This window comes from Echeneis naucrates, chromosome 13 (assembly GCF_900963305.1).
Source record: "Echeneis naucrates chromosome 13, fEcheNa1.1, whole genome shotgun sequence".
NCBI lineage: Eukaryota > Metazoa > Chordata > Actinopteri > Carangiformes > Echeneidae > Echeneis > Echeneis naucrates.
In genome coordinates this window covers 21013079-21025995 of record NC_042523.1, presented here as the reverse complement: position 1 = coordinate 21025995, position 12917 = coordinate 21013079, and the positions used below count along the sequence as shown (strand labels likewise).

Sequence of the window (12917 nt, the reverse complement as noted above, 5' to 3'; positions counted from 1 at the left end):
CCTCCCGCCCTTCATCCTTCTATCCATCCCGCTCCCCCAGCGCTCACCGATCTTGACAGGAAAGCCAGGCGGCAAGCGCAGAGTGATGAAGTCACGCAGCTTGGCGAACAGGGCGTTGGAGATCGCCATGAGATCGATGATAGGCACCACTTGTTCTGCCAGGGACAGAGGATGGGACTCACACAACCACAACTTGGCTTTAAACCTGGAAAACAACACACACACACGGACAGTCTGTGAACACACCGATAAGCTGCCCATTAACAAGGGAAGAGTTTGTTGCTGAATTTAGCAAATAAAGCTCTGACTGAGCTATAAAGGAAGCAGTTCATGTCCTCATTTAAACAATCAACTCTTTAACCGGAACACAGACATTGATCAGCTGACAGAGTCTGTCAAACCACCGAGACCGCTTCAAATTGAGTCTAATCAATGCTTATATCTCAACTTGTCAATAATGACCAAAGCAGTGAGAGGAAGCTCTGCAACCCTCAAAGACTTCATCCTCACGACGCTCTGTCATTTTCTATTAAGTGCTGGACAACAGTGAACTTGACGGACAGGCTAAAGTGGAAAACATCTGCTGAAATCACAAAACTAAAGTTACTCATAAAGTAGATTTCCGCTGTTGCTGAAGAACTTTATAATAAACTGATTGTTGGTTAGTTGTGCGCAGGATTCTTTGAACTGGAGCAGGTGACCATATAAAGAAATGTTCTCCTTCAGTTTCTACACTTTATGACTTGACACTCCCTGACATTACCTAATGTTGGAAACATCTGAGCCTTTTGCCTCACAGGGATTATTTTTAAATAGGTTGATCTTATTTATTTTATTTTTTTTTAACTTTGGTCACATTCAATATGGACCCCTGACTTTCCAAAAAAAAAAAGCACAAAGACTTTCCTTGGAGTCCCTTTTTTTGGTTTCAGATTTCCGCACCATGTTTGCCTCTGCCTCATGGTCTCTGTGAGACACTGCAGGGCTCCTTCAATTTAATTTGCTGTTTTGTTTCTTTAATGGTGAAGTGAAGAAGATTTGTCATGACTCATCAAGCCAGGATTGTGTGGTAGACTACAGAGGCAGGCTGTCTCTAATTGTCTGTCTCCTCCAGTTTTGTAAAAACTTACTCCTGATGTGTTGTGAATGTATGTGAATGTTCTTCTATCGCCCACGTCGTCTTTCACCTCTGGAGCTTGGTGCTCACAGCTGTCACGGACGGCGGGTTTATAAGGGTTTGTGTTTGTGTCTACTCTACGTCCATCAGTTTGTCAGCTCTGGCACTTGGGGGTGATTTTTTTGGGGGGGCGACTGCACTGTACGCACGGCTGCCTGTCTGTTTTCCTGTCAGCCTGTGTCACCTCTGGGTCTTTGTGGTGAGCTGGCACGGGTGGCCGATGTCCCTCTGAGTCGGTGACAAGCTGGGGTTGAAGTATTCCTCGGCTGTCAGCGCTGCCGGGTTGGTCACCGCAGGACTCGACATCTGGGTCACCAGGGCCTTCAGACAGTGAATGATGAATAAAATAAGTTTTGAATATTCCTGACATAAAAGAGAAAGAGGCTTTTACTTCGCAATCACATCAGCTGGGGAAACAACTCGTCATCCATATCAGTGATTAAAAGACCACTTTACAGGGTGCAAAAGTTTTCTGGCTTTTCTCTCCAATTTTTATTTCATGCTATGTAACAGAAAACTCACCACCCACTGGGATTTCAAGGCTTTCCTATTATTCCCTGACATTTACAGGAGTTCAGTGAAGCTTTGTTCTCAGAGTCCAGAATTGAGAACAAATGACAAAGCAGTTTTTTTTTTTTACTCCAGCGTTTTACATCATTACTGTGGATCTCTTGGGTCACTGCGCAAATTAGCCCATCACTTGTTAACAGTTGAGTCTGGCTTTAACCAATCTGTCAAACATGGGCTCGCATTAGTGGAAAAGCAAAAGGCTGCAAAAGGCTTTTCATTTATTTTTTTTTTTTTGCCTTTCCGGCCACAGATAATCAGGAATCAGTGTCCCTCTGGAAGTGTAGGGTTTGGCAATATCAAAACCAAACTACATAACAGCTTTATACTTTGCACAAAATATCTGCAAAACAAACATCAAACGGCAGAAAGGGCTTCTGCTGAGCTAACAGTGGTCTGGAGGGAGGAGACGGAGGGTTGAGACGAGCGGAGGCAACGACGAGGGGGGAAAAGAAAAAAGACAGAATAACAGATAGACTAGTGGGGGTATGAGTCATAGATGCTCTCCAGCAGAAACAAATTTAAAAACATAATCAATATTTGAGAGCAAACTGGAGGCGCTGAGCGATGGATTCACTCTGCAGGCGTGCTCTCCTGTTGACACAGTGGACTCACTGTCCATCTAAAGACAGGAGGTGATGGGAGTAATAAGGATGACTATTCACCCATGGCTGTGATTACTATCACCACTGTGAAGGCCGTTCGCAGGGGGTTCACACTAAATTCTCATTTACATAATTCTTGTCACTGATTTCAGGTGAAAACTTCCTCTTGAATCTCAAAATGATGTCAGAGAAAAAAAACAAAACATGGATTAACCACAAGAGCAATTTATTGGATCGGGTGGTTTCATTACATTTCCACAAGCCACAAAAAAAGTCTCTCTTTGATGGTGTGAAAATGCCCAAAACCGGATTCACAAGCTTTTAAAGTGATCTGAAGCTGTGGACTCACCCCGTTGTTAGGCCCCATGTGTTGCTCCGCAATTCCAAGGAAGTTCTGCAGTGGGGTCTTCCCACCTGCTCGGAGACACACGGGAGCGACAAATGAGACCAAGCAGTAAGAGTCACAATGTCTCAGTGTTTTTTGGAACGAATTTTCCAAATCCAACACAAAAGATGACTTCAAATCTGTAAAGCTCCCGCTCATTCATTCGGAGCTGTTCATGATTGCGCAGGTTCATTTATTTCCACCACAACTGTCTGCTGCGCGCAACGCAACTCGTTGCATGTTACTCAAGCATTTGTCTTGTGGTTTTGTGATTAAAAGAAAACTGAGCTGAAAATGAGAAAAGCTATAATGTACTAAGCTTAAATAAATGTGTTGTGAGCAGGTGGGAGCAAAATATGAAAACTTAAAATTGCAACTTCAACGACATAAATAGGCTGTAAATCAATTTCCTGGTGAATATTTCATTGTACCACTCAGCTCCCAACACTCCTTTCACAGCTACACTCAAATTCACAGTGTCTGAAAAAGTCTCTGCATTATATTAAAAAGTTGAATGCAGGAAAACTGCAAATTAATGTCACAGTTAGGTTGCATAAGCTTCTATAAAAAGACAAAGTATAATGATTTATGAGTTTGTTGAACAACTATGTGATGGTAAATCTACATTCTGAGCACGTTCTGCTTTGGATCCTGAAGTATCTGAAAACTGGGCTTGACAGCTTCCCCATAAAATGAAATATTTATGATTAAATATATAACAATAAAAGCAGCCCAGTGACAAAACATCCCGGGAACAGTTACCAGATGCTGATTCAGTGTAGATTGGTGCATGAAAGTCACGACAATGGTTTTTTCTTTTTTTTTTTTTTAAACAGTGTTTCCCAGAGAGGAGAACACAGACAACCCTCGAGTCTGTCACGGGAAACAATCGAAACAGTTTTTGCTTTTTCCGAAAATAAAATGTTCGCGTAGGATCCTGTCACTCACAGAAAGAGGCTGACGGAGAAAGTCAGACTTCTGCATCTTTAAAAGATCCTACTCTTCTTTTTTTATGGCGCGTGGGAATATTGAGAGCTGCTGCTCATTTAAATATGAGCGACGTAAGCGGCTTATTGGTCTGTGGCTTGGACTCTCAGTCAGTTCTGGTACTGTGGTTGTCCTCACCCATCAGGAACCTAATGAGGGCTAAAAGCAATGCAGGACTCTGTTTTTGTCAATGTCAGCACTTTGTCAGCATCATAGCACAGTTCATAGGCTGATCTGTTATATATATATATATATATATATACACACACTTTATGCTTTTCACAGTTTTAAGATGATGGAAAGGGGCACAAAAGGGGAGGCAGATGGAGTGAGTCTCATTCAGGAATCGGTGGCACCTCCTGCATATGAACAGAGAGCAGATGGGGATTGTGACCTGGGAGAAAGGGGCCCCCCTCAGAGGAGTGTGTGGTGGTTGATCCTGCCCAACAGTGACAACTCATGGTGGGGAGCACGCTAATCCTGTTTGATTTATGATCTGAACCAGAAAAATATACCGATCCACCGAGCGACCGTCCTCGGCTGTTAGCCGGAGCCTCGGGGTGAGCTCATTGAGCTCAGGTGAGAGGGATTACTCATCAGTGGCTCCTTCATTTAACATGTGCCAACACTTAGGCTGGAAGAACCAGCAGCCATGATGGAGACGCCCGGCGGCTGCTGCAGCTGACGTACGATCCCACATGAACACTTAGAAGCTACTTACCTTTTGTCTTGTTCTTGTTCTGGTCTGACAGATGGTCAGTTCTGGTCCTGGTGATCAGCTCCACGTTGGATGCTGCATACACCTGAAACAGGAGGAGGCCATTCACTTCCTATTCACGCCTGTTTTTCTCTGATATAATTAAAATTGAAGAACATGTCAAAATTGAGAGACAGTTTTAACTCTGTGTGAAAACAGAAAGGTCAAACTCCATCATACTCCTCTTATCAACAAACTGCTGAACTGCAGAAATCCCTTTAGTCTCATATGGGATTTGGGCGGGGTTGCATTTTATTGCAAGTGCAAACCAACATGGAGCAAATGAAAATCCATTAGATCAAACCATGTTTTACAGCCGAGGTTATTCAGGGTTACGTCCAAAGAGCCAAAACTGTTTTGTTATATTTGTTAAGCTCTTAAAGAGGACACAGGGTCAGGACTCCAAAAGAGACATCAGGATTAAAGACTAAAAAAGAGAAAATAATTATAGATTTCTAGAAAAAAAAAAAAGTGTAGAAATTAAAATTCTGTGTACCATTAATCCCCAAACTCAACATCTGCAGGACACAAGTCAACTTCTTCAAGTTACAGCCCACAGCAATTCTTCACGAGTGACCATTGAAACAAAATACTGATTAAAAATTGAGCAGGATGCTGACTCTGAGTTTACACTGGATGGCAGATAAGGGAAAGGAGGAAGTTAAAAAAAGAAAAGAAAAAAAAAAAAAAAAGCATCTGTCCGGGAGGAGAAACGCTCAACAGAAGTCGCCTGTTTATGTTTGTGGTTCTAAATCAATGATGCAGAAAATAGGTGCTTTTGAGGCAGAAGTATTTTACCAGAGAGCCTGTCTGAAGTGCTTTTAAACCACAAGTGACAGATGGTCCTGGGTGTCTTACACTTGTCTCCAATCGATCCCTCCAGGGGGTCAAGAAAACAAATGGGGTCAAGGTAATGCAAGTGTCTGTGACAGATGAACAGACCTCTTTTTAACTTGATTTAAGGGACCCCCTGGTGTTGTACGTGCTGCTGGACTTTCTTCAACTGAGGGCGAAGATTTGAACCTCAGTTGTTGTTTTTAAAGAAAGCATCCTAAAAATGAAAGGCTCCTGAGAACCATGTTATCATTATTAAAAGAATGTAGAAGGTTATGTCCTCAAATGTCTAAAGTGGGAGTTTTAAAATAACTGTGGGAATGATTCATTGCGGAAATGAAACTCTTCAAGTGAAGTGGACTTTCAGGAAATATCAAGCTGAGCTCTGACAGCAGTGGTTTCTCTGGACAGTGTGAGAGGTCGGGGATCTGTGTCTCCACCTTGGCTTCGTATCCGTTCACCGTCTCAGTCTTCTCGCTCCTCCAGCCCAGGATCCCCGTCTTGTTCCTGCAACGCAGATTCAGCACATTTCAGATCGCCTCTCTTCTCAACTGTTAAAGACAGCGCATGCTTTCGGTTACAGTTGATTTAGATTGCTGCCCTAAGAGAAAATCATGACAGTGGTGCAAGGGTGAGTAAAATAAACATTTTATTTTAAATAAACCAGACTCTGGTTTCTTCTCTCTGAAATCCAACCTGACAGTGCCGCTACTGTCCTTGTTTGCTGTCAGTGGAGATCAGCTGTTGTGTGTGCAATTATGGAGACGGCCCAGAAGTAAGTGAGGCGTATCCCATCTTCATGATCTATTTAAATCACTGAACTCCTTCTGGCCCAAACTACAGAAAGCCGAAGATGTGTTCTCCATGAGCCCTTACGCCTTTGAACAATTTCTTTTTTCAATATGTTGGGGGTTTGGAGGATTTATGCTACGTTAGCAGCATGGACCCACTGATAATATCAGTTAATCCAAACAATGTCAACAACTATTGGGTGGATTGTCCTGAAATCCTGCCCGAGATAATCCTGCAGGTTAAAAATCGCCCTGTATGGCTATAGTTCCTCTTGTTCTCGGACTAATCCAAGGTCACGGGAAGTTACGTCTGTGGTGTTTGAAGTTATTTTGCAGCTCAATTGCTGAGGGCTCGGTCAACTTTCCACTTGTTAACTCAACCCTGAAATACAGCAAAACTGCAGTGCTGTAGTTCTTTGCGCATGGCTGCATAAAGACGTATTACCTCCAGAGGTGGATATCCCATCTTTGGTGCTTGACAGAGTGGTTCGCTCCGAAGCATCATAAATAGATTATTGGCATGTTCAGAGGAGTGCTGACCAAGGGAAATATGCAGAGGTGACACCTAGGTACAAGTCTGACAGGGAGATGATTACACCCCCCGTTTCTCCCTCCACCCCCACCGGCCACCTCTCTTTGCTCCGTCGTTCTCCTTCACACGTTCATACTCTTTCCTTTTTTTATCTATTGGCGTTCACTTCCTGTGTCTGCCTCCCAAACCGCTAACTTCTCAAAGTTCACTTTACTTGTAGTACTTCCTCCCACACACCATTGTGTCTAATTCATCTTTCTCCCCTTTGTTTCACGCTGCATGTTGTCTAGTACATCTTGTCTCTCTGCCTTATCCCCCTTTCCCCAAATCTCTCCCTCCAGCCGATTTATTTTATCGCCCTTTCATCCTTCTCTCTCCCATTTTCTTGTCTCCATCCCTCTCTGTCCAAAACGTCCCATGCTCCGTCACCCCTTTCTCTTTTCTCTGTCACATCAGTCTTATCTCAACACCTGACTGGAATAAGATGAGTTTTGTCGCTATGTCCTTGCTTAGACCACATCTCTTTCCACACCCTTTACATCTCTGCATCAACGCCACTGTGTGTGAAACTGAGAAACTGCTGTACTTTCAGCATACTAAGCAGCTTGTAAACTAGCAGCACAACAGCCTCCATCTCTTTCGGTGCTCTTCTCTTTCCCTCTCATCGGCTCGTGTTGTTTGCGTCTTTCATGTCATCCCCTTCGTTTATCTGCCTCTCCATTTCCACGAGCACTGGTGCATGGTTGTTGGACCAGAGAGTTCAGTTTCTGTGATGTGGCCTCAGCGCGATTCACGCAGCCTGAAGCGAATTTTCCTCCCTACTATCTCCACATGATTCTTATTCCTGACACGGCATAAAGAAAACATGCAAACAGGTCCGGAGTTTGAAACCGACCTCTCGTGTTAAGGACGCAGTGCATACCACTGCTCCACCATGCCACCCCCGTCAGCCGGTTGAAAAATGAATAAATATACCTGCAGCAAACACACGCCATAGTGTGTGGGTCTGAGAGATGGAGCTTATGATCCAGCTTTGTGGTTTTTCTTTTAGCTACTTCAGAATTAACACAGTAGTTTAATGGACTGTCATCACTGGGACAGCTCTGTTGCAGATGTATCGGTAACATGATCTAGCTGTTGGCTCGACGTGAGCGTTGCCGTCTCCACTTTGCCCTCGAGAACATGGCTGAACTTGGGCCATGAACTTGTGAAAGAGGAACAGGAATTCAACTGTAACAACACAAGAGCTATTTCTTACACTCAAACAAACAAACAAACAAACAAAAAAAAGAACAAGGCAGCCAGCACTCAGAGAAGAACGTATCCTGTGGCTGAATCCTTTCTACAGAGAGGTTATTGCTGGTGGAGAGAATTATATTTACCCATGATTTTAAAACATGTTGAAGCCTTAAAGAAAATCTTTGATAAGCAGTGTGTTAGAGTTTATGCAGCACTTGCATCAAAAATTGACACACTACATCATCTACACTTGCAGTTATTATGAAAAATAGTGAACTTCCTTAGTATTGGGTCTGACCTCTCGAAGGCAATGTTGCGGGTGTCCAGCTGGGTGGTCACCACGGGGGCGGACAGCCTGGCCGCTACCTGCTCGTCAGTGGGCTGTGTCGCCCCAAGCAGACCCAAACCAGCAGCGTTGCTGCTGCAGGCGCCCCCTTTCCCCCGGCTGGGCGAGAGCGCAGTGAGGGACGAGACGCACAGGGTCTCACAAAACACCAGCTGCCTGTCATGGTCAACCTCCATCACCTCAGCACTGGAGTCTGAGATGCAAAAGGGTGACAGACAAAAAGAGAACAATTAAGGCAGCGGGAGTGAAAATGATTGGCAGATCAGATCACGCATGCCAAACAAAATTGAAAAACTATTTAGAAGTCCAAAAAAAGCAACTCCTGAAATACTGGATTTTATGCAGAAACTCAAGGAGGTAAAAGGAAAGGTATGAAGAGGAGGAATAATTTAAAGTGGTGACAAGTGAAAGATAAAAATAAAAGAACTAGGTGAAATAATGTGGAGAGGAGCCAGCCGAGAGTCGACTGAGTGGAAGGAGCTGCACATTGAGGCTAGAAAGAGAAAAGAGAGAGGACGGTCCAACGTGCAATCACACTTTCTGAGACTGTTCACATATCACATTCACTTCAAAATGAAGCCAGTGTGACTGATAAATATAAGACGGTATTTCTTGAGCTTCAGCTTTGCTCAAGTTGGACCTGTGAAATCACAAGCTCAACGAGTAGAAGCAGTGTTTTCTTGGTGGCCCAACACCTCAGTCTGTGCAAGGTTGTAATACCAGAAAACTGCTATCTGTTTACACCCTATGAGGTCTCTATCCAGTGATTTATTATTAACTCATACCCTTTAAAAGTACACGTTTCAGAGGTGAAATGGAGTCAATTTCATTGTGTGGCTAGAAAACCAAGGAGACATTAATGAAGAAGAGAGAAGAAAAGAATAAAGAGAGTGAAAGCAAACGTGACATTTTGACCAAATATTTTTTTGGGAGGAAACATAGCTTCTGGATAACTACCTAAAAATATTGACCTCAGCTGCAGAGTAGGTTACCATCAGTAGCATATTAACCTTAGAATAGCACATTACACCTCCAATCCTGAAATTCAAATTTGTTTAATCATACAAAAGCTTTACAAAAGTGTACCAAAAAGAACATGCAGGGATTTTACGAGGTTTTTGGGCAAGAGCAGTGACTTCTTATTTCCTTCCAAGAATAATTAAATATTCATAGAAGTGTTTCAGGAATGAATCTATCCCAACAGAGAGAAAAACACACACACACACACACACACGCACACACACACACACACACACACACACACACACACACACACACACACACACGTTAACACCAGCTGAGACTAGATGTCGACGTCTGACCTTGTCCCCTGAAAATGAAGCTCCGGTTTCCTCTTTGCCAGGTCATCTGTTCGAAGCCCATCAGAGTGGTGTCGACACGGAGGCACTGACCGCTCTTCCAAACCCTGTAGGTGTCGCTGGGGCAAATACGAGACACCAAGGGCACTAAAGGCAAACACAGATGCACTTTGAATCTAATGATACTACTTCCAATGACTATCTAGAAGGTTTAATCCAACAGTTGTCAGCGTTTTCTGGCAATTCAAGCCATTTTAACAGCTTTTAATATACACATAAGAATAACGCACAATTTTTTTCCATGAGAGACTCAACCTCGTTGTGTGTGGTTTTGTGAAGCACTTTGGATAAAATGCCATATACATCAGCATCCAGTGCAACAGGAAGAAACAGGCCCCAGAGGGAGACAATAACACAATTAGCGCTGACTGGTCAGCACTGGACTGACTGGAATGACACAAGGCGGAGACTCACCCCAGCTGGTAAACTCCCATTTCATCTCCACATAAAAGTCCTGGGCCTGTAAAGAGAGCAAGAAAGGGAAACAGAGAGAGAGGAACGGGTATTAGAAGGAAGAGGCATATAGATAAGGAGGAAGACGAGAAGTGATGAACTCAAATATGGAATAGAGAGAGAGAAAAAAACACAAAAAAGTGCAGGGATGTTGGCTCATTGTTGGTGGCAAAACATGAAGGGACTGGCACAGAGAAGTGGTTGTGTATGTCTGTTGTGTGCGTGGGTTAATAATAGAACTGATAGATGGAGGGATGGAGAGGACAGTTATGCGGGTGAGAGCATCAGATGATGATGTACCAGATGTTTGCGACTGCATGTGTACTTGAGTGCAAGTTTTCATTGTCGTTTTCAAAGTGTGAGGGCATTGTGTGTACCATGTGAGTGTGTTAGGGTGTGTGTGTGTGTGCGCAGCAGGGAGCCAGCTGGAGCTGATGCACAGGAAGGCAGAGTCTGTGAAGACAGCTCCTTGCATCTTTCCAACTGTCCTCTGTAGCTCTAATGCTGCAGCAGCTTCAACGTGATCTGCTGCACCTCCACACTTTCCTTCCAGAAACGTAAGCAGCTATCAGTATCTCCAGTCGGAGATTCTCTATCACTGATATTGCGGCTTTAAGGAGGGCACTCCTTACTCCTTTAGGGAATAGCGATGACTCAGATTACCCAGTTTCGTAGCACGGAGACATCTGAGTGTGTTTCCTTTGCCAAATAGTAAACAAAGTTATTCATACCTTCCCAAAGAGCTCAGAATATTTTATTCTTTAAAAAAAAATGTAATATTTAAAAAGTGTCACCTGCATTTCAAATGAGAATATATTTCTTAGAGAGCTGCCTTTGCGGTTTGTTCATGTTTGTGCTCGCAGAGGTACTCCGCATATAATCTTGTTTGTGTTCATGCATGCATGTGTGTGGTCATTGAAGAGTATCTTTTTTTCGTGTTCGCATCAAAGTCGTGCGTGTGTGTTTGTGTGAAATCCCACTTGGCGCAGCCGCTCCAACAGGACGGGGATGCCCGCCAGTCTCTTGGCAGTCCTCTGGTAGTCACGGTAACGAAGCACGAGACGCACCAACTCCGGATCTCTGGTGCTCACCGCCTCCTGGAGAACTGAAAAAGAGAGCGAGGTGGAGGGGAAAAAAAAAAAACCAGGGGAGTAAAACAGAGCCGATCACTCAGGCCTCATCTAAAATTTATGCACTTGAGCAATTTAAGGGGGCAGTGAGGATTGAAGAGAACCTGAAGCAGACCAACGGAAAAACTGGTACGACCAATTACTGCTGCTTTCCTGTCATTCATCAGACTGCCACTTTGCTGTTAATTGTACAAGCTGCGCTACGCTTCAACAATTATCAATCAATCTCAATTTTTTGTTTATCACCAAACGTGCATGAGGGCTAACGAATGCAGACACATTATCTTAATGTGTTCACCATGACAAAGGCTTTTTTGAAGTCACGAGAACATGTTAACACATTACTTAATGATATTCTGCAACCACAAGCTGAAAGAAACAAAACAGCATATTCTTGGATTGTATTGCATTCGACTCATGACAAAAAATAAAAGCTATACCAGCAGCCTTCCCACATTGCACAAACAAATAATGACTGACAGTAGAAACCTGTAAAAGTGAAGGTGAGATATTGGACTCCAGTAAAGGGTGTTATACCAGCCGATATATTTCTAAAGTAAAAAAAAAAGAAAAAAGAAAAAAAATATATATATATTTATATATAAAGTTTAAATCTCAAACTGATTTCATTGTCAGACCTAACTCTGCACTTGACTGTGTGATGCTGGCAGAAAAGAGATGTCAGGCACAAGCCACCGATCTTCAGCAAAAGAGATGGTGAAGAGAAGCATTGTGAGCATTTTCCCTCTAGCCATCAAAGCCCATGTCGATTAGATTTGGTGGGAAACTCCAAACTATTTTGCAAATATAGTGTATGATATAAATTATCATAGTCCCGTTCTTGTGCCAAGGGGCACGCTACGAAAACTCACTGGGTTACTGCAAATGACAGACCATGTCAGGCAAATTACCTCTGCAAACATTTCTTTTTACTCCAAGTGATAAATTAAAACCCAGAGCAGAGCAGAGCAGACCGAGCTGGATTACTGCTTTGTAGTCCTTTGTCAAATCTTCATCAAAGGTTTCTCGGGCTAATGTAGCTTGTTAGTCTGAGCACTGCTGACTGCTGTGGCTTAGAACAATGAAGAATTGGAAAAAATCCACACAACGCTTATCCAGAGTGAGCAGTTAGATCTACCGTTCCCATTTATCTGAATAAATCCGCCACTCCAAAGGAGTAAAAAGAGTCCATGGAATATGTGTGCATAATATTTAAGCACCATATGAGACACAAGCTACCATCCCTCTCAATGATTAATTTAATTCTACCACAATTACTTGGCCAAAACGCTGTTCTATAATGCCAGCCGAATCAACTTTTCCCTTGAAAAACATTCCCAACCCCCAACATATATCACACATAATGTGTTCATCATACTGTACATGAGATGCTGCCTCAGCTCAACGCACACACACACACAAGCTCACCGGTCCATCCATTGCGGTTCTCCTTGCTAACATCAGCTCCGTGCTGCAGCAGGACCCTGGTGCATTCAAGGTGGCCCAGCGTGACAGCCAGGTGGAGGGGAGTCCGACCACGAGGATCCAGAGACTCTAGATCAGTCTGCAGGAGGAGAAAGAAAGGTCGAAGCAGAGAGGGGAATGAGGACGAGGGAAACAGGAGCGTAAACATAGAAATGAAGGAGGAGGAGAGGAAACAGGGGTTAACTGTGTATCGCTGTAGTGATATTCTTGCTTAGACAAAAGGGCACAGACAAGCAGAAAAATATCATCA

At 43.4% G+C, this 12917-nt stretch overlaps 1 protein-coding gene across 2 annotated transcripts in view; it reads right to left on the bottom strand.

Moving 5' to 3' along the window:
- The window catches only part of ankrd13b (ankyrin repeat domain 13B), a 32585-nt gene that overhangs the window by 5258 nt on the left and 14410 nt on the right, over positions 1 to 12917 (bottom strand). Inside the window, exons 2-11 of one of the 2 annotated variants that reach the window (XM_029516959.1) lie at positions 12611 to 12746; positions 11033 to 11157; positions 10014 to 10059; positions 9543 to 9686; positions 8173 to 8413; positions 5753 to 5819; positions 4443 to 4524; positions 2699 to 2766; positions 1362 to 1498; positions 48 to 205 (exon numbers count right to left, since the gene is read on the bottom strand). In XM_029516959.1, the coding sequence (XP_029372819.1) occupies positions 48 to 205; positions 1362 to 1498; positions 2699 to 2766; positions 4443 to 4524; positions 5753 to 5819; positions 8173 to 8413; positions 9543 to 9686; positions 10014 to 10059; positions 11033 to 11157; positions 12611 to 12746 (1204 nt within the window). The remainder of the gene's footprint in view (positions 1 to 47; positions 206 to 1361; positions 1499 to 2698; positions 2767 to 4442; positions 4525 to 5752; positions 5820 to 8172; positions 8414 to 9542; positions 9687 to 10013; positions 10060 to 11032; positions 11158 to 12610; positions 12747 to 12917) is intronic. The other variant, XM_029516960.1, reaches the window with a different exon arrangement.